Source organism: Heloderma suspectum, chromosome 1 (genome assembly GCF_057233095.1).
Source record: "Heloderma suspectum isolate Gila_16-S chromosome 1, 16-S_ref, whole genome shotgun sequence".
NCBI classification, from domain to species: domain Eukaryota; kingdom Metazoa; phylum Chordata; class Lepidosauria; order Squamata; family Helodermatidae; genus Heloderma; species Heloderma suspectum.
The window spans coordinates 116953877-116978425 of NC_139458.1; the positions used below are offsets into that span (position 1 = coordinate 116953877).

The following is a 24549-nucleotide window of genomic DNA, read 5'->3' on the forward strand; positions in this document are numbered from 1 at the left end:
AAATAAATTCTGTGATTTTATGCATATTTTTGGCCATCAGAATTCTACTTATGATTGAACTCCCAGCACTGTGCATTCCTACTGTACGTGCAGGTAAAAACATCCAAGTGTACTCTATATATTAAGCAAGGGGTTACCAAAAGCAAAACTGTGGAAAGGCTGTTCCATTCTCTTATGTCCCAGTCAACAGCTGTGGGAGAGATTCACAAAAGAATGGTCCCAATCCATGTGGCGAGTACTTGTGGACATTATAACTGTGGTGGGTATGACTCACTACCAGTGTGGGTCCATTATGGGCCCATGGAAGCTGTAACATGTGCTCCACCTCTTTGGACTGTAATTTCTATAGTGTCCAATCCAGTATGGTTCTGCCTAAGCAGAGCCCTTTTCAAATAGCAAAAGTGATTCCACCGATCAGCTATCTGGTGGGAAATGCAACTTGGGGTGGGGGAATGAATTGAGCCATCCACACACACCCCTTGAACAGCTAATCAGCACACAGTTTCCTGCTTTTTTCCCCATTGGGTTCTGTGTAAAGACACCCAGCTGTTGGATCACTACACAGATGCAGGGCCCATTTGCACATGGACTTCCTCATTCAGCTGTGGATACATATACAGAATCCTGCTTCATTGCACATATAAGCTTTAGATGGTTCAGGATGATAGTGTCCCAGACGCTACCATAACGCTGATACAATAATAGACTATAATGCTGTTCTGATACCCCAAATATGTAAAGAAAAGATTGAGGAAAAATCTTTTTCTTTTTTCTAAAGGGACATATATTTTACACGAGGGGTTGGGGTTGTGTTTTTTGTTTTTAACATATTCGTATTTTCCCACCTTTTCTTGAAGATCAGGTGTGGCATTTTAAAAACCAGAAACATAAAATATTAGCCCTATGTGTGATCTGATGATTTTGAGCAGATTGGCCTTCACTTTGACAGGGAGTGCAAGTCTGTATAAGCAAAAGAATGTGCTCACGGAGCTCAAGTGCGCACAGCACAGCCCTGGCAAAGGACGGTGCTCCCAATATACATCATCACACCTGTGCCTGAGGTACATTTCTGGATTGAGGAAACACATCTATAAACTCCCTAACAATATTTGGAGACCCACCCTCACCCCGCAATCCCTCTGCATCAGTTTATTGCCATCAAAGAGCCAATGTGGCGTAGTGGCTAGAGTGCTGGACTGGGAGTCAGGAGATCTGGGTTCTAGTCCCCACCCAGCCATGGAAGCTCACTGGGTGACTTTGGGCCAGTCACAGTCTCTCAGCCCAACCCACTTCACAGGGCTGTTGTTGTGAGGCTAAAAAGGAGAGGAGGGGGATTATGTATGCTGCCTTGCATTCCTTAAGGAAGAAAAAAGGTGAGATATACTTGTAATAAATAATAATAAATACATAAATACCACTGCCTGTACATTTGACAGAGTTCTTTGGGACCCATAAGTTGAAAAACTGGGTTGGGTGTAACTTGAAATAAATACTTAATAGGGGCAACATCCAAAGTCACATGAGCAGACTTCTGCTCTTGCAGTGGAGCTTCCCCTTCATCTCCTCTCCATGCACCCCCTCCAAATCTGTTCTGGAGCCACCCCCCCAAGACTCCAGAGTGGATTTGGGGGTTGCAAGGGGGGGGAATCCATTTCACCAGCAGTGTCCATTTTACAAGCAGATGGACACAGTTGAACACAACCCGTAGTCCTAAAATATTTTAGACATTACATATATACATGCATTATTGTAGAGAAATAATATAAATAAATGTGTTGAAACCAAGTTAATAGCAGCAAAACTACAAATTAATATAATGAATTATGCTTATTTTTTAATCTGCACATCATAAGCAAGCACTGTGTTTAATATGCTTTCACAAAGTTTTGTGTCTCATATTGTTGTTTTTTGTTTGTTTGGAGAAATAAAACACTTCCAAAGTTCCTTTAGAAATACAAACTAAGCATTCACATTTCGAAGTGCCCTAAACTGAAATTAAGCATGCTGTTCATATCTAACAGAGACTTTAAATTCAGTCCAGTTTAGGTAAACTCTACATTTTTCCACAAAATCCGTTTTTTTAAAAAAAGCCTATTAATTGGGTCTAGATTTAATTAATTACATTTACAGCCATTTTGACCCAGGCCTACCATTGCAGTAAAAGGAAAATATCACACAGGAGAACACCTGCGGCATTTGGCTCCGTCCTGACCAATTTCTAAGAGGGGCCTTTCATGGTGGAAATACACAAAATCATTCAATGGGCATTTTGTATTGTCTATTGTATACAGAGCTAGAGAGCACACCAGCACTTTAGATAAAATGAATAGCCCTTTCAAATTCACAGATCAAATGTGTATTTGTTTCCTTAGCCAAGCACAGTATCATGTCATCGCCCTGTATAAACTGAAAGATTTCAAGAAAGTCTGAATACTTTGGATAAGTAGGTCCATAATTTACATGAGCGTGTTAAATATGCTGAGTTATATATACTGCCTTACACTGAGTCAGACCGTTGGTCCATCTAGCCCAGTATTGTCGACACTGATTGGCGGTGGTTCTTCAGGGTTTCAGGCAGGATTCCTTCCTAGCCCTACCTGGAGATGCCAGGGATTGAACCTGGGACTTTCTGCATTCAAAACAGGTGCTCTGTCACTGAGCTACGGCCTGTCCCACCTTATGGCATATCGGGACGGGGGGAGAGCACTTTGTGACTGCACTTCAGATGCAAGCACCTTCTGAACACATGCAGAAATAGGTACAGTGGGGATGCAGTCCAGTTTGAAAGCCTCTTGAGAGTCCATCCCCAAATCCAAAAAGGTGAACCCAAGAATCTACCACTAAACACTGGCCTTTATGTTTATTAGGTGTGACAGAAAAGAATTTTCCTACAAATGTGATGGACAGAATAAATTAGTACCGATGTAGCCAGACCTTTAATGCTAGATATCATGGAGAAATATTACCATTAAGAACAGCCATGTGTCATAGCAGAGGATCTTATGGAACTTTGTATATGTGGCAAACAGACACATATATAAAACCTCCACCCTTTGAAGACTTGGCAGAAACTGAATAGGAATATCTCTGAAAGTACTGTAAACTTTTCCAATTAAAATTTTGATGACTGGGGTTAAGCTAGGATTGTAAGGGCAGTGAACACTGGGGACTTTAAGTTTTCTTATCTGCATTATTTCAATATTGTTTTATTGGTAAAATTTTGTACTTTGGGTTTCCTGTATGTTATATCTTGCTCTGAGGTTTCCAGAGAGTGGTAAATAAATCAGTACTTAACACCACCAATTAAAGCAATGGAAATATTAGTACTTAGACACAGAGGTTACCTCAGCTGAACAGTGCAAACTCTATCTATCAACTAAATGCTTCTGAAGACCATTGGTTTTGGACAAAGCATAGATTAAACAAGATCATAAGCAATGAAAAATCCCCTTAAAATTCTATAAGTCTCTCGCTATTTGTCTCATTCTTATTTAATAATTAGCAGCATGCAGCTAACCTTTGTGTTTCCCCTTTTTCTCCTTTCTGGTGTTGCCAGTTTGGCAGCCTCCTGTGGCTGCCTTCGTTTTTTTAGTTGATTTTGGAGCTTGAGGGTCTGCTGCCACCTTTATGTCTTCTTGATCAGCTTCCTGTACTGCTTGAGAGAGTCAGGACATCCCAACCCCCGCAAAAATACAAAGAAAACAAGAAAGAAAAACAAGGGAGGGAAGAAGTCAGAAATCTATGAAGCCACAAGAGAAGTAAGCAAAGAAAGCAGATTGTAAAAGCTTTTGTTTATTAGTTCAGCAGAAAGAAAACAGTATAGGCTTCAGGTTTATAGCTGAACTGTTTACAAACTTTACATGTCGAGTCTCATCTTCTACAGCATCAGCGTACTGGCCAAGTAACTGCTGGTCACTGTGGTGTTGATATTTTGATTGTGTGAACCAGCCTTGTCTGTTTTTACCCGTCTCCAAGGACATAACGGGAAATGATGGTGCCAACTGCACCTAGTCCCATGTGATGTCCTCAATTAGGACTCCACTTCTAAGGTTTACTTTGTATTTTATGTTCTTCATTTGCACACCGCTCAGAGAACTTTGGTTATTGGGTGGTGTGAAGATGTAATACATATGTACATGAAAACAGCAACTTAATAAAAGGGTATCAACATTCCTGTGGTGCTGCTAATAAGGTCTGAAGACAGATCCACAGGAACAGAGTCTCCATCAAGCTTGCCACTGCAAATTGCGAACAGCAGCCCTTACCTGCAAATCATCTCATTTATATGTAGGTGCACCAGCTTGCCCTTTCAAGCAGCGAGTGGAAGTCCCTGTAAGGAAGTAAATTTACTGGCAAGCTACCCAATATGACAAGTTGGTATGCCTACCAGAAGTATATTATTTTAGTTTGTCCTTTATCTTCTCTTTGCTCCTCTGCTGCTTTTTGCATATATGTTTTACAAATGCACAAAGAGGAGCACAGGAACAGAGGAAGGACAACCCAATCAAAACAGAACCAGATTTGAACGCAGGAGGTTTTGTGCCAGCGTAGCCTGAAACAACATATTCAACTACTTGCAGCCCAATCTTGTGAATGTCTACTTATAAGCAAATCTCACCGAGTTCAATGGGGCGTGTTTCAAAGCAAGTATGCACAAGATTGCAGCACTAGTCATTTAACCAGCATGAACCTGTAAAGAACCTGTGGTTTCATAATATATTCATGTTTGCTCATCTGAAGCACAAGCAGGCATATATTTCCATAACAAATCACATCTACAAAAGGAAACAAAATTAAACAGTAATTCTCTTCACACCCACAGCACACCTAGTCTTCAGGATGCCATAGAGCTGGGCAACATGTGGCACTCCAGATGTTTTGGCCTACAGCTCTCAATAGCCCTAGCCAGCATAGCCATTGGTGAGGGCTGATGGGAGTTGTAGGCCAAAACATCTGGAAGGCCACAAGTTTGCCAATCCCTGAGAAGACAACCCTTTGTCATCCCTTTCGCCAAAGAGGCGCAGATCCTTGAACTTCCCCTGTAAGCATGACTAGTCATTGTTACAGCTTTGGAACTTTCAGAAGATAATTAAGTGGCTTCATAAGTACACCAGTTCTTTTCTCAAGGCCGCTTGCCATGTGGAATCTATTTCTCAAAAATGGTTTTTTTGGCTGCTTGAGTATCTGAGCTCTTACGTTAGATCTTAAAAAAAAATTAGGATGCTAAATCATAATTTAAGAACACAGATGGAATTAGTGTGGAGTCCATTTTAATAATGTGTAGAAGCCCTAATTTCTTAAAAGAATATCAAGAGCCCCATTGAACTCAGTGAGATTTATGTCCAAATAAAGATGCATATGATTGCACTATTAGCTGGTGGGTAGGCCATTAGATCTAGTGTATGTAGCTTGCAGCATCTACTAGCAATGAGATTTTAGCTTGTCAGATCACTCAGACTCATAGATTTGGGCATTCCTAGGTCTATCATTTTGTCTGGTAATTCCAGCAATCTGGATTTCAATAGCTTGTCTTACGCCTAGAGATAATCACCAATTCCTTCCTGAAGTTACACCTTGGATGTACTTTTCACATTGTTTAGCTGTATAGAAACCCAGATTTTTTGAAAAGGGAGTCATTGGCCAGTACACACTCATACGTGGTGCACCCACATGCAGCCCCTTTCCGGCTGCTTTGCTGTTCCCTTCATGCGAGCACTGAAACATACCAGGAAAGCTCAGTTAACCATAGCTCCCTGTTACTTCTGAACCAGGAGCTATGAGTAATGGTTTCCAAACAAGTGAAGATTTGGAAGCTAGCTGTAAACCATTTTATACCTGGCTTGTTTGGAAGCCATTAACTATAGTTCCTGGTTTGGATATAACAAGTAGCTATGGCTAACTATGGCTTCTTTATTTGTTTTGCAATTTGTGCAAAGGGAGGAGCAAGACAACAGCAAAAGGCTTGCATGTAGGTCACGCATATCCTGGAACATCCGAGCCGCATCTATACATGTTCATAGGCAGTCTCTCCTTTGTTACTACTCCAGGATTGAGCCTTGGTGAGTCCTCACAAAATTTAAATGTGTACTGAAGTGTCTAAAGGGTGGATGGATTTGCATGTGTTGCTATACTGCTTATTTTAAGAAATGCAAAAGCTTTCTATTAGTTGTCTGCCACTTGCCTTCCTATTCTATCAGCAATTTGTTTAGCATTAGATGAAAGCTATAAAAACAACTATTACTGTGCGCTGCGGGTTGAGTAATTAGTTCTAAAGATGGGAAACATCTTCAGCAGTTGTCAAAGCCAGTATTTTAATATATGTGACTTTGTCAAGCAAGGATTTAAACAATCCATATTATTACGCGTTAGGACTAATCCATATTCTAGTTACCATCTTAAATCTACATCATCAGTACTGGAGATATCAAAGACTAAATTCTTGGTGATAAAAGCAGCAAAATTAGATTTTCAAAAAAGCTACACTAAGTGCCTTATAATTTTGACAGAAATGAGATTTAGAGTAGAATAATGCACTATTGCGTGAAGATTAATTCTACTCCATATCAGAGAGAAAGTCATACCTAACCTAAAGTGGCATATCAAAAAAGAGAACAATCCTTTCTCTTCTAACCATCCATTATTCCGTTTCAAATGGGATCTAAAACAAATATAGAGAGTCAGTTTCTCAGACATGTAAGCAGCCACATCCACTGCTAGGCCAGTTAGGTCCATGATAATGTAGAAAAACATTTGTGTGATCTCAGCTACACACAGATAACAACCACAGCTATTTCTGCAATGCACTAGTGGAAATAATACAGCACCAGTTGTAGAAATGGCTTGCAGCTGTCTACATGAATAGACCAATTCACAAGAATGTTCTCTCACATGAACAAAGCCGTGGCTCTATGGTAAGAGCACCTGCTTTGCATGCAGAAGATCCCAAGTTCGATCCCTGGCATCTCCAGGTATGGCTGGGAAAAATTCCTGCCTGAAATCCTGCAGAGTCACTGCTAGTCAGTGTCGACGATTCTGGGCTAGATGGAACAGTGGCCCGACTCTGTATAAGGCAGCTTCCTATGTTCCTATGGCGCACCTGCTCACGTGCAGGTCTGTCTGACTGTGCATTAGCCCTAAGTGAATTGGGTTAAAACACCTATGAGTCAGCTGCTAGTTAATTATAGTGATTGTTTTTACCTAAGTTAAAACAGTACCATTTCTAGGGAGACTGTTACAGTAAGTACACAAGAAGAGCCCTGCTGGATCAGACCAAGGGTCCATCTAGTCCAGCACATCTAGTCCATCTGATCACACAGTGGCCTGTCGACAGGAGACCCACAAGCAGGATATGAGTGCAACGGCACCCCACTGCCCGTGTTCTCCAGCAACTGGTATACATACATGCATGCCTGCTCAGAAGAAAGTCTCCATTTGAGTTCAGTGGGGCTTACTTCCAGCTACGTGGGTACAGGAATGAATCTATTTATTAGATTTATATCTTTGTTATTAGATTTATGTCTTTATTATTAGATTTATATCTTCCGCCAAAAATGGCTTAGGCACCAGTTTAGAACAAGTGAAATATGTCCTTCATTGATATTTCTGATTGCAAGGATCACCAATAACATAACATATAATATAAAAAGTGGAAGGTGTGACATTTCTCCCATGACAAAAAGTGGCCATGTGACGACTAATACTAACAGTGGTTGAAGCTGAACGCCTGTGTTACAATGTGTGCTGGTAAAAGTATGTGTGACATATATTCTATGCAATCAGCTTTGCTGAGAATAGCTCCAACTTTGTGAATCTCTGCAAGCCATACAGGAACTAATTGTCTTGTCAGCCAAAAGACCACTCTTCACCTTCTCATATGAGGTCAAGAACAGGAGTAGGCAGGTGGCCTTGAAACAAAGTATGGGGGCAATTCTGAAGTTATAAATAGATTAATATTTTTAAGAACAGGGGGTACAATGGGGATCCAGCATTTGATTATTGGTTCTAATAATCTGTGTTGATGTGAAGTTCTGGAAAAAGCAATCAGGCATCAAGCATGAACTGCTCAAACTGCTATCATCATCCTTCGAGGCTCTTCTGAAGTGAGGTGGATTGCGACTGAGAAAAGGGCCTCCTCTGCAGTGGTACCCCAGCTGTGGTACCTGGTACAAATTCTGATGTCTTTTTGGTACCAGGTGAAGACCATTTTATTTGCCTGTGCCTTTTAATGGTATGATGAAGCTTTATTTGCTTTTATTAAGAGATTGTGTAGTGCTGCTTTTTTTAAACTACTAGTTATTGTTTATGCCTTAAAGCTACTCTGAAAAAGTCTTCGGACGGAAGAGCAGCTTACAACTATTTGTAATAAAATAACCTTTCTGGCACCAGGCAAAGATTATGGGGCGGGGTGGGGGGAGAGATTTTGTGCATAGTGGGTGAGCACTGTTTATATTGTATTGCTTTTAGAGTCTGTTTTTATGGTGTATACTTTTATTTGTATTACTGTGGTGCTTATGGTTTATATTGATTTGGGTTTTTATTGCTATATTATGGATTTCTGTACTGTGTGTAAATCACTTCAAGACTGCTTTTTTGTGGTGGGAAGGAATGCACACATTTTATTATTGTTGTTAACAACAACAATAATAATAATAATAATAATAATAATACATAAATAAACAAATTAAACATACGAATAACCTCCATTCCTGAGTGGCTTAATGGTCCGGGGTTCTACTATACTTTGTTTCCAGGGAAATATAAGAGACGGTACTTTTATCTACAGTACATTACGCTAATCTGTGGTGGCAGATCACCACCTTGGGGAGCAGGGCCATGCAGCATGCGTCATACCATTGTGGACAGGACACATCACTCCCTAGCCTTCCCTATTGTAGCAGCTTCTCTTCTACCTGCTTTAGACCCAGGAGAGTTCCTGAGTCCCAGGCTGGCAGCATAGGTGGTGGTTAAGTCACACCCTCTGTGTGTGTGTGTGTTCACTTCTCTGTAAGAAGAATCAAGAATGAATGCCTGCGAGTACTGAACAGACAATTTTATGAATTTGGTAATAAAAATACTAAAATGCTAGCAAGGGTGCTTAAAAATAAGAGTTAGAAATACTATCTCAATTATAAAAAAAATCCACACAGGTAAACCTCTGTTTTACTGTTGATGAAATTAATGAGGAGTTCCGAAAATTTTACTCCAAGTTATACAAATTGGATTTTGACCGATTTGAATGTTATACAAATGAATTTACAACAAATATTAGATTGTCTTCCTATAGCAAAGATTGATGAAGTAGATCAAGCATCTTTAAACACTCTGATATTAGAGACAGAAATTTTATCTGCAATTAAAAGCTTAAAACAAGAGAAAGCTCCAGGAGCAGATGGTTTTCCTGGATAATTCTGTGTTTTGCAAAGGTTTATCTCCACATATTAGCCATCTCTTCAATAACGTCTTAGAAGGAGGAGACTTGCCTGGATCATGGCAATTATCAAAGATTACCACAATATTGAAGGCAAATAGTGATAGCTCACAATTAACATCTTATTGTCCGATAGCACTTCTTAACCAACTTAAGCCTAAATGGCAACGATTCCTGATGTAACCCATTATTTAATGTTGTAACAGATAGTAAGAAGCATCCTGTGTATATGTCAGGGGTTTTTTTTTGTGGTTTGGTTCTCTTTTTTCTTCTTTTTTTATTTTGTCTCTGTTTTGTTGTTGTTGTTATGGGTGTTTGTTGTATGTAATTTGTATCATTGAAATAAAAATGAATATAAAAAGAAGGAATGCCTGCAAGTAGGGATATATGGATTGTGTAAAATCCACTCCGTCTGTGTTTCACGGATTGTCAGGTGCCTTTTGTTTCATCATCCGCTCGCAGACAGATGAGAATACATTTTTTCTGTCATGCAGAAAAATACGCAAATAATTACGGAAGAGGTTTCGTAAGAATTTACATAATTTACTGTAGTATGTGACATTTAGTGTATTGTCCCCCATTCCATTCAACTTTTCCTCAGCAGAAATGTGCGTATTTTCCTACGAATAAATATGCATAAATTTTGGGAAAGTAAAAAAAAATCCGAAAGTCCATGGACTCTGCGGGGCCTGAGCAGATTCCACAGGTCAGATTCTTAGAAATCTGAGGTCATTTTAGTCCCTCTCAAATTTTTCCAGCATCCCTACCTGCAAGACCCAGCCATGACCGTCATACCTGGAACAGTTCCTTTCAACCACTTCTGCCTACCTCAGCAACTGAGTCCCATAGCAGTGATCACTCCTTGTCCAGGCAACCTACCTACTTGAAAAGACAGCAGGGAATAATTGCCTGGCAACCAACCTGCCTGCCCCTGGCCTAGCAGCATCTGATCTCAGAGAAGCAGCAGGAAGAGACAACCCTGAGGTCACATTTTTGTACAGGGAGCAGTCAGCTAAGAGATCAAGTGCACACGTGGCTGCGTTGGGGGCACCAGGTCTCTAGTTCCCTGCTAACTCTGAAATAATAGTTGGGTGTTCAGAATACAGAACACTCCATCCAAACCACTGAGTGAAAAGGATCAGTGGCAGGATAACCGTTATCAGCATATCAGGTGAAAGGCCTGCAGAGTATAAATATCTTCAGCACTGAGAAGGCAACCAAGTAGCAATAAGTTTTTCAGACACTGAGTTCTAGGTAGCTTGTTAGCTCCTGCCACGTACTATAGCAACACTTATTTTTCATGAGGCAATCTGAGGAACAGGTGGGAAATTTAGGACAGTATCCAGTGCGGCATGAATGATAATGTAAATTACACTGCGCTAGTGTAAGGGACATCTAGTGCAACACCAACAGTATTAGCTGGTGCAGTGGGTTTTCTGGGGAATCCCACTGCACCCGATAACACTATTGGTGTTGCCCTGGAGGTCCCTTGCGCTAGCACAATGTAATCATGTCACACTGGATACTAACCTGAACTTCGAGAAGACAGAATTTCAAGATCAGTAAAGCATGAATTACACTGGTGAAAAACAGTACAGAATCCAATTGCTCTTCCATGAAGAGAAGTTTAAACTTATGTGAACTCATTTATTCTGAATTTCTTCGGTTATGAGCAACTGCCATGGAACAGAAGCTCGGCCTTTCCAAAATCATGATGGGCAATTGAGATATCTGTATTTTCCTTTGTACCGAAGATATTTCTAATGACATATCATAACTTTGATTGTTTGGTTTGACAGGTCATTTTGTTCTGGCACATGTGTGATAACACATAATTCTGTGTATCAAAGAATCAACCTGTGAAGCAGATACCGATTGACTGACTGACTGATTGATTGATTAGTGTGATGAACAGAGTGAGTTATTCCTAGGATGAACTCTTAAGAATACCTAGTCCTGTACATCACACTATGCACCAGTCTGGGAACCTATATTAAAAACAGATCTAAAAATAAGAAGGAGGGGAAGGCCTTCTTCTTCTTCTTCTTCAGTAAATAGCATAAAACATTTTAACTCACTTGATAACATCCCTAATTTTTAGAAGAATCTTAACTAAGCACTGAAGCTTTATTGTCCCACAGTACAGATACAATTGAAGGTTGGTTGTTACCAAGATAAAGTTTTGCTTTATCGTCCTGACGCTGGTGTTATCTGATCATTTACAAAAGAAAAACTACTCTGGGTTAAATCCAATGTCACAAAAGCAGACTTCTGCTCATGCAATAGTGCTTTCCCTTTCTCTCATCCCCCTGCAGCCCCCCAAATCTGCTCCAGAGGGCTGCCCAACCCCCAGCAAACCTTGGCAGTGCATGGGAGCTTGCAGGAGTGGAAAGGAAATCTGGCCTGCTGATGGATGCCATTCCATTGGTGAAAGACCCCAGTTGGATGCAACCCACTGTGGTCTTCCTACTTTAGCTTTGATTTTGCCTCTATAGGGGAGGCTTTTATTGAACACAATTTTGATCAAGGCCCTTTTCCTACTAAACCTATTAGCTGTTAAAAACTGTTCACTATTCATTCCAGACACGTAATATGTTTTAACTGTACTTCTGTTTGCACAATCAGTGTGAAGATGAAACAAAGCAAAAGGGTAGGTTCCTTTCACCCTTTTAGTGCATGTTTAATTCTTTATCCATACATGCTTTTAATTATAGGTTAATTAAACTGAAATGTTCTTACATTCTGAGATGCAAATACAAACTCCACCCCATCACTAAGGTTAAAATTTTTTAAATCACTCTGACTGCGTGAACAAAAAATGTAAAGTTCATATGAAGTGTTAACTAATGCTCATTAAATGAATATGCACAAATGCACACGTCAACTGAACGATTAACTGAAGTTACTTCATAACTTGACAGCTTGCCAGTTGGTAGAAAACCACTGTAATTTATGGCTCAAAATAAAATGGCATTCCAAATTCAATAACAGCCAAAATGCATCCTCTGACGTGTGTACCAAACATCACATCCCTATCAGCCTTGTGTCCCCCCACCTTCATGCTTTGGGGATAACATCCAGAGAGGGAAGCCCACTATAAGGACATAGACTCCTCCTGTGATGTGGAATCCTGCACGATCAGGGTTTGTACCTTGGAGGACTGCCTTCTTCCATATGAGCCTGGTTGGGTTTTAGGATCACTGGGGGACGCTCTTCTCTCAGTACGACTGACACAAGAGGCATGTTTGTTAGGGATGCGAGAGGGCCTTCTCATTGGCCACTCCCAATTATGGAACTCCCTGACGAGGGAGGCTGGGTTGCCGCCCTTTCTGCTGTCCTTCCGGCAACTGGCAAATGCATCTTTATTCAAGCAGACCTTTGGTATATAAGCTCTCCTGTTGAAGGGATTTTTAATTGGTTGGTGCTGTTTACTCTTTTCCTGCTGTGTTTTTGTTTTAATGCTATATTTTAATTAAAATTAGTTTTAATGCTATATTTTAATTAAAATTTTGTTAATCCGAATTTGTCAGGGTTGAGCCCAGGCCCATTGAGAGTTCTGAGGACTCCAATTCTGAACCAGAGCTAGAACAGCTAGATCAGAGAAGGGGGGGACCTCCCCCACAGCCCTCAGGCATTGGGAGAGAATCTTCCCAAGGCCTTGACAAACAGATGGCCCAGGCCGAGTCGCCGCCTCTCCCACTCACCATAGGAACCCAAGTTTCCAAGAAGGAGGAAGACGAGCATGACTTGAGAGACACCAGAGCATGTCGCAAGTCAAAGCAGATGGAGTTAGGGACAGGGCTAAGACACTCTGCCATGATAGCCACTCTTAGAAGCCAACATAGAAGGAAGCCACCCTAGGGGAGGGGCATCACTGTTAGGGAGGTTTGACCATCCATGTCCACAGGCAAACTGTTGGCAACTTCAATACCCTGCGGGTTGTCTTCCCTAATAGAGATCTTAGAATAGTCATTTAGAGCCTGGGGCAGCTTGACAGCTTCCTTTAATCTGCATTGTGGAAAGGCTTGCCTTTAGCATAATAAAGCCATAATAGCTTGAACTACAAGTCTCTGTTTTGTTGATTGCGAAGAGGGAGGACAATCAAACATGATAGGATTTTATTGTTAGCCACACTGAGTGCTTTTTTAAAAAAATTATTTTGGTGGAAAGGCAGGATAGAAATTAAATACATAAATCAGTAAGATTCCCCCCCCACACACACACACACACCACTTTGCAATAAATTGGCATATACCATGATAAATGGTGCTGCTGTTGCTGTTGAGGTAAGATTCAACCAACGGTGCTTGTTCTTCTGATTGTTTCATTCTGCGTGCCCTTGTTCGGCTGTCCACATTGGACTGAACCATCAGCGGTTCCTGACGTTTTTTCTTCTGCTTCTGCTCTAGTAATGCTCGCTACAAAGAACACACAGACACACACACAGACACAAAGTTCCATGTTAGATGATATGCCACAGTAATATAGAAACCTGGGGGTGAAACGGTTTTCTAGGTATTTCAGCAAGATGTATTGAACCAATGATATTAATTTTGACACCAACACCCACCACAGCTCTGTAAAGACATGTATAAGAATGCACTATAAAACACATAAAAATAAGTCTTTCCCATCAGGCTTAAGATCTAGTAAAACTAGTTGAGCACTGAGATAATACATTTTCAAGATGCATCAGATCAGTTCCCCTTTGAGAAGCACAAAGCAAGTGATTAGTAGGCATGATTACCCAGAATCACTCACCCTAAAACAAGTAAGTGATCCATACTTGTCCAAGGGCAGCTAATTTCATACAGCGCAAACCTAACCTGGAGAACTCAGAGCTGGCCTGATTGCAGAACATATTAACTAAGCCCCAAAATGAGAGAAATGAAAATCTGATTTTTCAGTTCAGTTTCCAAAAATTATTTGAAATCAAAACGAGATTAGAAAACTACTATCTCTGCTGAACAGTAAACAAACACTGTATTTAAGTTCTCAGAACTCAGCAGATTTTATAGCCAAGAGGGAGGGAATTTATTTCCCAGCTGTATGGATCTCTCCTTCCAGAAGTTTCCATTTTTATATTATGATAGCGATAGCAGATAACATGTATTTATAAGGTATACCTCAGCTTTAGCCACTTTGAATGTCCACAGCAAACGACACATCCAGGTTTAAATAGCCCAGTGCCATATTTGTCCCCTAATATGCTGTGTAGATTCATTTCCTTGTGGTCTGTAGCTTTCCTTTATTGCATGTAGAATGGAAAGAGGGGAATATTGAAAGCTATATATTTTTAACCAAGTCTTCTCATATAGGTATCCTGCACCCACATACTATTCACATTAGCTTGAACTATTCTCCTGTGATGAACAAGCTCGATTCAAAAGGAAATTGCTAGACAAAGTAAAAAAAATGGCGGCAGGGGGGTGGGACACCCTGTAATGCTACAAAGTTTTGACTGAAGTCCTCAATAGGATAGGGGGGGAACATACATTTGTACTTTAGACAATGAGTATGCTTTCATTTCACACCGACTGCTCTGAAAATGTTACATTTGCTTACAGCAAAAATATTACATGAAGAGTTGGATCCAGATTTACACTGGATCAACTGCACCGGTGGAAGTGGGCTTCCGTGTCCATCTTTCACATGGCAGTCCCTCCAGAATTGTGAAAATGCTACAGAGTGAGTTAGGAAACTCTGCTGAATGGGGGATTGTGGGTCACAGCTGTGGTGCAGGGGATCCCAAAAAAGTGGGCAGAGGGACCTTTTCATGAGCAGAGCCCTTTCTCCGGCTGAAGGTCCCTTCCTCTCATGGAAGGCAGAACCTGCATCCAGCCCATGCCTTCTATTTCCTTAGGACTATTCACATCTCCTAATAAGCACTATTATTGTGGGAAACCAAGATGAGTTGTCACTGAGAGAGCATTTCAAATCGCCCATGTGTGTGCTGTACTATTGGTGAGATGGAATATGTGACATGATGTTGTCTGAATCTAGAATAAACCTTCCCATAAACCCTAGCAGGCTTCCATTTGTAGTTGTCAGGCAGACCTTCCTGGAAGACAGAGGGCAGTATCCAATGGAGACCACCTACGAGTGGCCAGCACCGCCAGTTCCCTTCTGCAAGCAAATTGATATTTAACGCTTCTGGGGGCAACCTGAAACAAGCAGAAACACTCGTTTCTGGAACAGGGCAGGCTGGCAGAGCTCACATAAGGGAGCTCTGCTGATCTGCCCTATTCCAGAAATGAGTGCTTCTGCTAGTTTCAGGGCTTGACCCCAGAAGTGTTCAATCTCCGTTCTGCAAGCAATGGGTGCCACTTGCAGAATGGAAGCAGTGGTGGGCCCCACTTGTGAACCGGCATCACTGATACTGCCCAGAGCAACTAATCATTTAGCATTGATTTCTGCTATGAAAAAATATAGAAGTTATCAACTGTGTATATCAGTTATATCATGTAAAGGTTTTTCTTCAGGTTTTCCTAACCTGAATAAATCCAGTTAAGCGACCTCCATTTATCAAACAAAATAAATAAATAACCTTTTAAAAAACAGGAAAGCATTACAAACTCACCTGTCTGTCAAGTTTTTGTTGTCGGAGATTGCTGCTCTCGTCATCTAAAACACTGCCAGGATAAGAAATAAAATAGAAACAGAGTTTATCAGTCTAATCATAGAGGAAAGCCTTGCAGCTGTTTCCCAAGAAAACCTCCGTATCTATAATAATTCATAGGAACCTTGTGCAGATGCTCTGCAATGGGAATCCATTAGACAGCCATTAGTTGAGATTGCCACTGGCCTTGCCCCTCCCTCCCCTTGAGATTCTCAGAAGCAGCAAGATCTCCAAAGCCTGGCACAGAATGGTGAAATGACCTCTCCTAACTACTAAGTTCTCTGTGTGTGCCAGAGGACTTGGGATGCAGCAGGGATCAGCTCTCCTGCCAAAGCGAGAGACCCTCCCCAGCAATGAACTCTCTGTGGTGCATGGAGAATTCGGGGAAAAGGATTTCTCTCTTCATGCTGGGCATCCACAGGAAAAATGTTTCCCAAAAGAGATTCTGGGTCACTACTGGCATCCTGGTGACCACATTTAGGAACTGCTGCCCTGCAATATTTGGATCAAGAAAATTAACACAATAGCAACAGGAATGATAATGTCATTTGATCATACCATTTGGCTTGTGCCAGAATTTCAAGGTGGCTCACAGCATCCTGGTTTGCGTAATATTCTCCCTTCCTTGGTTTGCATAATATTCTTATTTCCCTTCCCTACATGTGGTGGGGCAGAAAGATCACAACTTCCCACCCCATCAATCAAGCTCACCCACCCACAATTCTGAAACCTCCACCACCATATATCCACTTATGGACATAATGCTTAAATATGACGTATGGATGCATATGCATAAAACCAACATATGTCCGAACTACCTGGTCAGTTTCCCCATAAAAAACCAGGAATGGACCATACAACTTGAGACAACAATTTGAGACTGGATTTAATACATGTACATCCTATCCAAATGTTTTACCTACTGTGAGTATACAGTGGTGTCAGAGGTGGGGGCAGGCTAGTACAGTGGGTGCAGCTAGAAGGTGCAATCTTGCTCCCCCACCATATACAGAGAAGGTGAAGGAGAGCATATCCAAACTGGGACAAAAAATTTAAATTTCATAACATTTCAAAGTCAATTTAAAACGTTAATGGTATTCCCCAAACAACAACAAAATCAAAAAACTAGCACAGAGCTAAAACCACAAAATGACAGCTCGCCCAAACAGAAAATTCTTACCCAAACATCAGTAATACAAGACTTAGTCAATGACAACTTCAAAGTTAGATACAGAGAAAGGAGCATTTTTATATGTTAAAGATTACAGGCTGTTTAGCAGTTCAGCTATTAGCACTTTAAAAATAAAATACATGGGAGATCCTACTCACAGATCTCCCGTGTCATGTCTTGTTTGGCCTAGAGGCATTATTTTGTTGAAGTTGCCAATGTTGAAGTTTTCCATTGTTGTGCAATGCAAAGTTTTGCTGCAGACAGTTTTTGCATGATTAATGGGACGTCTTTCTTGCTGACATTTGGTACCACAAGCTGAGATTCCAAAGGGATAGAATGGCCAGAAATAGATTGAATAACTTTATTGAATCTTCCTGCCAGAAGGTTCCAATATATTCACATAACCACCAAATTTATAAAACTACAGCTAGCTTTGTCCTATACAGTACTGTACATAATCTGATTTAGTGATGATAAAATGCATTTATCAAAGAGCAAGTCCCTCCTGTCAAGTATCTGACCAGCAGTTCCCAAATAATTTCCTGCCAAAGGTTATGTGCTGGCAATATTTGTACCCTGTAGTAACAGTGGCGAAAATAAGGTTAGAATTTGGCCTTAAGTACATTATTTTAGTAGGTCACTCTCTGCAGGGAAGCCATTGCCCCATTATTATCATCAAAGGGACAGCCACTCCCCCTTGAGCTAGTGACTAATGACTCTTCCTTTCATTTTCCTGGATTTGTTGATTCAGAGATTGGGATTCGAGGACTGGTCAAATGGGTCAGGGAAGGGATGTTTGTCATTTTAAAAATACAGGTTTCAGATGCTAGAACAGGCCCCGTGGTGCATCTTCATAAAATTTCCACAAAGATAGTTCTGGGAAGAGGGATTTTATCAACACTTGGGTGAGTGTTTGGTAGAAAAATCAGCTGGCATTGAACCTCAACCTACATACACTGACAGATGATCCAGGCTGCTAGATCTGCTGTGGAGTCACCCTGTGGGATGCAGGAAACTGGAACAGCAGAAGCTGCAGCTGCAGCTTAAGAGTCTTTGTGTTTCGCTGAACTGAATGAGAAGAAATTTGGTGGGACGGGTTCCTCCACCCCTCTTCCCTCATCGGGTGTTGCAGAAAAAAATCCAGCAGGGGTCTCATGCTCCCTAACAACATAAGGTGAAGAAGTCCACTGATGCCACATTGTAAAGTAGAGTAACGGTTTTGTTGCTTTATTGGGTGCTACAGCTCATTTGATACTGTGACAGACGTGTTGGGAATTCCGCAATACTGTTGTCTAAGAAAACTGCCAGGTTTTGCACAAAGCTCCCAGAAGACGCTGAAAAAAGGGAGCAACTTTCTGACCATTTACAGTGCTGAAAACTCATGGAACTCTGTCAGTCGATCAGTGACACTCTTCCTAAAAATCCTTGACATAAAAGTCCCAAATTCACCTTTCCATTTCACTTTGTGTCAAAGTTTTTAGAAGAATATATAAACCGACTTCTAATTCTAAACTGCCTTGTAATTAGGTAGTCATCTGTGATGAGTAAGAATTTCCTCCAGACAAGACACGCTTCACGCTCTTCAGCAGCTCAGCTGCTCACTGGGAGCCCTGGGTAGCCACTTAACAGCTTAGGGTGTGTAGTGCAGACAGTGACATGGAGAGGCCGTCGTCTGTCATCTGACCACACAGTTCTGCCTGTTGTTACCAACTCCTTGCTGCTCCTGATTTCCAAGCAGCTGTGGAGGGTTTACAGTTTGAGGACTGACTGTTTAGTTGGAGGCTATGGATGTGCACAGATGCTTATGAGCATTATGGAATAAGCTTCCAAGACTACTGCATGCTTCTCAGTCATATGAATACACCCACGGAAGAGGCAACAGGCATTTGATTTATTCCATAAATTACCTAGGGATGCTACAAATAGCTAGTAGTGGGAAATGCATACACACACACACACACACACACACACACAATGTAAAAACAACATGTGTAATGTAAAATAAGATTCCTTGAAGTAATATACTTCTGATTGAAATTAAACACCTCTCATAGATGCATGTCACATCCAGCAAATAATACAGGACTTATGCTTCGTTCTAGTTTATGGATGTTTGACTTGAATAGAAGCCTAGTCCCAGAATCAAATGGGTGCATTAATATATGGAAACCTAGCATCTTGAGTCACTAGCTTATGTATAAAAAGGAAAGCCAAGTTTGCTGGCACCTTATACAGTTCATTGTACACGAAAGTCTCTCCAGAAATGCTCATCAAACACAGAAACAGAAAGGAGACACTAACTTTTATGCAGAAAGTATAGTGCAGAGAATTGTGCCCACCTCATTTCAGTATCTTTCAAAGTGTTTTCGACTTCAGTGCAAACTTCCAGGTATGACTGGAGAGTTTGATATATGGAACCCTTAACTCCACTCTGAGTAAGCTCTTGAGGGGTTAAAACCAAAGAATGGTCTGAACATCATATCCAGTCAACACTCCATCCAACAGTGTCAAACTCAATGAAGACTTTAGGGCCTAACTCAAGCCCACTCAAGTCAATGGGAGCCTATATTGCAACTTCAAACAGGTGCAAGATCTGGAACAAACCAAGACATATTTGGGTATGTAAATAATCCCATTTTACTAACACTTTTCCTTTTACTGGGATGAGTTAATACCTGCAAGTTCTGCTTTAGTCAAAATATTTTTGTCAGAAATACCTTCTTAAGAAAAATATTGTAGTAAATGTTTGGACTATGCAACGAGCTAAACCCACTGCAACTTTTTAAGTGCCACATGCTTATGGAGGTTCAATAAACACCTGAGAATTATTTTAATATTTTCATACTTCAGGTTGTATTTGAGCATATACATATACTTTGTACATAACAAGGGTATAGCTCACATCAGTAGAGTCCCAAGCTGCCCACAAAGGAAGGCTCTGCTATACCCCCACTGATAGGGAAGTGACTCTCCTGAAGCAAAGGGCCCAACATTGACTCAGGAGCAGGCAAATGGAGTTGTCTTCCCCATAATTTGTAGGGCTGGAAGAACACAAGTAAGCTGCACCCACAGGAATACCTCCTTAGCCAGCAATAAACCCACCCATCCCATTGGTTTATCCTGCTCTTTTTGGAAGCAAAAGAAATTGTGCGGCACCGGGCTCTCATGGTACTCAGAACTGGCACAAGAGAAAAAGGGATAGGCAAAAAGACAAGACAAGGTTCGCCTGGCACCTACATTGTATTCCTTTCGGCACCAGGTGAAGACCTTTTTATTTTCCCAGGCATTTTAGCATTTTAGCTTTCTAAACTTTTAGCTTTGCTGTTTTAAATCTGTATTTTAAATTCCTGCACTGCTGCTAGGTTTTATTGTGGTTGTATTGTTATATTGTGGTTTTAATGTTCTATATATTTTAAATTGTTTTATTGTGTGCTCTTTGGTTTTAATTTTTGTGCACCGCCCAGAGACCTTCGGCTATTGGGTGGTATAAAAATGAAAAATAAATAAATAAGGCTGTGGGGGTCAGGATGATACCTTGAGTTGGATGGCAGAACGTTAGCAGGCCTTGTGAATATACTTCATGGCCTCCCCGATTAAAGGATTCTCCTGAGTTAGCTAAATTTGTCTTAGAATATCTTGAGGCTTCTACTCAAACAGGCAGTAGTGTGAAAAGCAGCTGCTACATCCGTGATTTAACTAAACCTCTAATCAGTGTATTTTCTAGAAGGAAAGCCTCTGCAACTGTTTAAAATCATAATTTTATTCTTAATATGATCCAATTCCTTTTAAAAAGAAAGGAAGAAAATGGGCCAGGTTAAGAAAGGCACCTGCTCATATTGAGAGAAACCCAATGCCACTCAACACATTGCCATAGGAAGGTACAGATGCCACGAAGTGCTGCCAGAAGTGAAATACAGTTTATTCCTACTTCCTTTTAGCTGTGGCCACATTACTCTAAAACACCAGTAGCAGCCTGGAGAGGCAAGAACTGCATTGTTACATGGCATGTAAATCCCAACCTCCAGTTGGCATTATGGGCCAGACGCTTGTGTGCCAGAGTTCAACATCATTGTGCCATTTCTGCTGCAGAAGCTGGAACTGCCCTGCCTAAGGAAAAGAGCTATCAAGTTGGAGGACAAAAAGAAGAAGTGCACAGGGAGACAACCATTTTTATACATAGAACAACAGCTTCTGAACCTTCGCAAGTCTTGATAGACAGACAAGGAATCACTATCATCTTCTATTAAAACAACAGCAGTTTTGCCAGCTCCTGCTGAGCAAGTGGCCAAGAGCAAGAATCACATCTGTAGTTGTATTTTGAGCATATGCTCTAAACTTTAGGACCTCCCACAGTGTAGCAAGCAGTATACCAAATAATGTGGTATCGTGTTGCAGAAGATTTGGTGGGCCTTTTCCTGTGAAGGCTTCACCACCCACACATGGCCCACCCAATGAGCTTTATGGACTACGAAAGGGCCAGCAAAAGCTGTACATGTGTACCATAATTCAGGCATAGGCTGGGAGCACTACACCAGTGCAACACAGCTATGAAGTTGAAGGATGCCCTCAGAAGTGTGCAAGCAAAGATTAAAATAGATCAGCCAATCCAGTGCTCACCTATTTGTTATCTTGCAGGATGTGGCAAGGGATCAGCCCCAAGTGAGCTCTGGGGTGGGGTATTTCTGACTGTCTGCAGAGGGGTGGTGATGCTGGGCTTAACTGTGTGGTCAAACTACCACTCTTCCAGATAGCTTCCAGGCATCTAAATCCATCCACAGTGGTGCATTCCTCAATCACCACATGTGGACTTTCAGAAATGTACTGGTGATAAAACCTTTCAAATTTGACAGGGAACTATTAGGACAGAGGGAATAAGAAGTAAGGAAAGCATTCTCAGAATTTGCTCATCCCAAAGAACCTGTTTGTCCCTTTTAAATATCTGAAGCAGCAGCATTTGACAGCAGACAGTGGGGGCATTCTAGTTTCATTTTTTATCAGATCCTGGTAATTTTATTGTTAATTGTTTATAGTTTGTTTTAAATTCCTGAATGTTAAAGGTTTTATATTATGTTTTATAATGCTATGAACCATCCAGAGAGCTTTGGCTACAGGGTGGTACAAAAGTGTAATGAACGAATGAATGAATGAATGAATGAACAAGAGAGGATGCCTCTTTCTTCTGCTAGCCCCTTCACCATCCCTACTCCTGCATCTGTTGTGGGGAAACACTATCCTTGCTACAACAAGCACAGAAGGCAAGAGGAGGCGTGGGCACTGCCAGATAAAAAAAGAGGACAAGCCTCCTGCGCATTTAATTGTTGTGCAAAACTATGAAAGGTACAGAAGCCCCATCTTCTTTTTCATCTGGCCACCTAGAAAGGGCAATGGAGCAAGTGAAGGAACAGGGCAGGAAGCACAGTGGCTACATTCTTTTTTATTTTTATTAAATATTAAATATTTATATATAATTTATTACAATGTTTTGTCACTTCAGAGCTTTTAAAGAGATAGACAAGAGTTCTGGGTTGACGACAATCCTAGCTGCTAGGTAGTTGCAATAGTTACGACTGTTGAGGCTATCAGAGAGAGAGGAAGCAGCAGCCAGGCGCCACTCCATCACGGCTGGTTACAGCTTCATCTGAGAGCGTCCCCCAGCCCTCCTTCTATCAATTGCCACTGCTGAAGCCATCAGATGGAGAGGAAGCAGTCACCTCACTGTGCTTCCTTTCAGCTCCGTGACATGCTGAGCTTTATAACTTAGAATCTCCAGTGCCCGAGTTTGCCTTTTTTTCTTCGTCCCTCTTAGTCCTTTTTCCTTTTGTGTCATGCCTTTTAGACTGTAAGCCTGCAGCAAGGACTGTCTTATTTCTGATGTTGATTAAGTCACTCTGGCTGAAGAGAAGGGTAAAAAAAAGCTTTAACTAAATAAATAATCTCTAAATCTAATCTGTTTAGAGGTAATTCACTAGAGGTAAATCAAGAATCTACTGAGCAGTAGGAAAGGAAAGGAAAGGAAAGGAAAGGAAAGGAAAGGAAAGGAAAGGAAAGGAAAGGAAAGGAAAGGTTCCTCCTGTGCAAGCACCAAGTCATTGCTGACCCCTAGAGGGACGCCGCTTTCGCTGATGTTTTCACGGCAGACTATAGTGGGTGGTTTGCCATTGCCTTCCCCAGTCATGACTACCTTTCCCCCAGCAAGCTGGGTACTCATTTTACTGACCTCGGAAGGATGGAAGGCTGAGTCGATCTGAGCCGGCTACCTGGGACCCAGATTCTGCTGGGATCGAACTCAGGTCGTGGGGAAAGTTTCGGTTGCAATACTGCCGCCTACCACTCTGCGCCACACGAGGCTCGTACTGAGGGGTAACTGAACACTAACATAGCACACATGGTAACTATGCCTGGTTAAAGAAAATGCCACCAAAAAGAGAATGGTAATGTGTTTTGAAATCTGTGGAGGGTACAGTGGATTGAAAGATCATAGCATGCCATTAAAGACCTTACATCATAACAAAACTGGACTACAGCGTATAGAAAGCAAATCAGTGTTATAATGCTAGCCTTGCATGTTTCTTTATGGTGTCGTAGAGCTCTGTCATTTGAATATATTTATTCAGGAGAGGTTTACTTTTCCAAGAAACAAACACAGAGAATAACTTAGAAAACAGAGTCAGCAAGCTGTCAATGATCTCATTAGTTTGCCAGTTGAAATACTGACTGCAGGGCCTGTTCCTTGAATAGTTATGCTGCAAAGTCATGTTTTGTAGGAATTCAGTATTCAAGTATTTGTCAGTTGGGATTAATATACAGAATCTTGCACTTGTAAAACAGATGCAGGACACAGTGAAGAGGGAAGCAGCAGCTGTCTCTCCTCCTTCACCATTCCTGGGACTAACATTTGAACAAGCAACAACTTTGGCCTTTAGCAACACTTCGTCTGGAGAGCCATACAGCAAACAAAACTGAAATGTCAACAAGCTCATCTTCACTTTTCTCGCAGATAGCACCGCCAATGAAAAGGATTTTGTTAGAGATTAAAGACCTCGCATCAAAATCTTGCCACTTATTTTCTCAGTTCTGAAGAGATACTTCCAAAAATTCTATGCAATCAAATCTGCAGAAATACATATGATTATTTGAGTCATTTCCTCATAAATTTGTTTATTTGTAATTAGCATTTTCTATCAAGGAGTCCTCTCCTGCAGGGATACACACACTACTAGGAAGGAAACAACTAAATAAAAGCTAGAAGAAAGAGTGAAGAAAGTTTTTAGATTAGAAGAAAGGCAAACATTTTTCCTTCCCCAGCTAGCCCACGCTCACTAACATGAAGAG

At 41.1% G+C, this 24549-nt stretch overlaps 1 protein-coding gene across 9 annotated transcripts in view; it reads right to left on the minus strand.

Moving 5' to 3' along the window:
• The window catches only part of TUB (TUB bipartite transcription factor), a 208234-nt gene that overhangs the window by 42256 nt on the left and 141429 nt on the right, over nt 1–24549 (minus strand). For 4 of the 9 annotated variants that reach the window (XR_014790837.1, XM_084854966.1, XM_084854988.1 and 1 more), the window contains 3 exons: nt 16008–16059; nt 13683–13845; nt 3518–3655 (listed from right to left, as the gene is read on the minus strand). Coding sequence is in view for 6 of the 9 variants with exons in the window: in XM_084854966.1 (XP_084711092.1) it covers nt 3518–3655; nt 13683–13845; nt 16008–16059 (353 nt within the window). In the remaining 3 variants the exon portion in view is untranslated. The remainder of the gene's footprint in view (nt 1–3517; nt 3656–13682; nt 13846–16007; nt 16060–24549) is intronic. The other 5 variants (XR_014790853.1, XM_084854972.1, XM_084854986.1 and 2 more) reach the window with 2 other exon arrangements.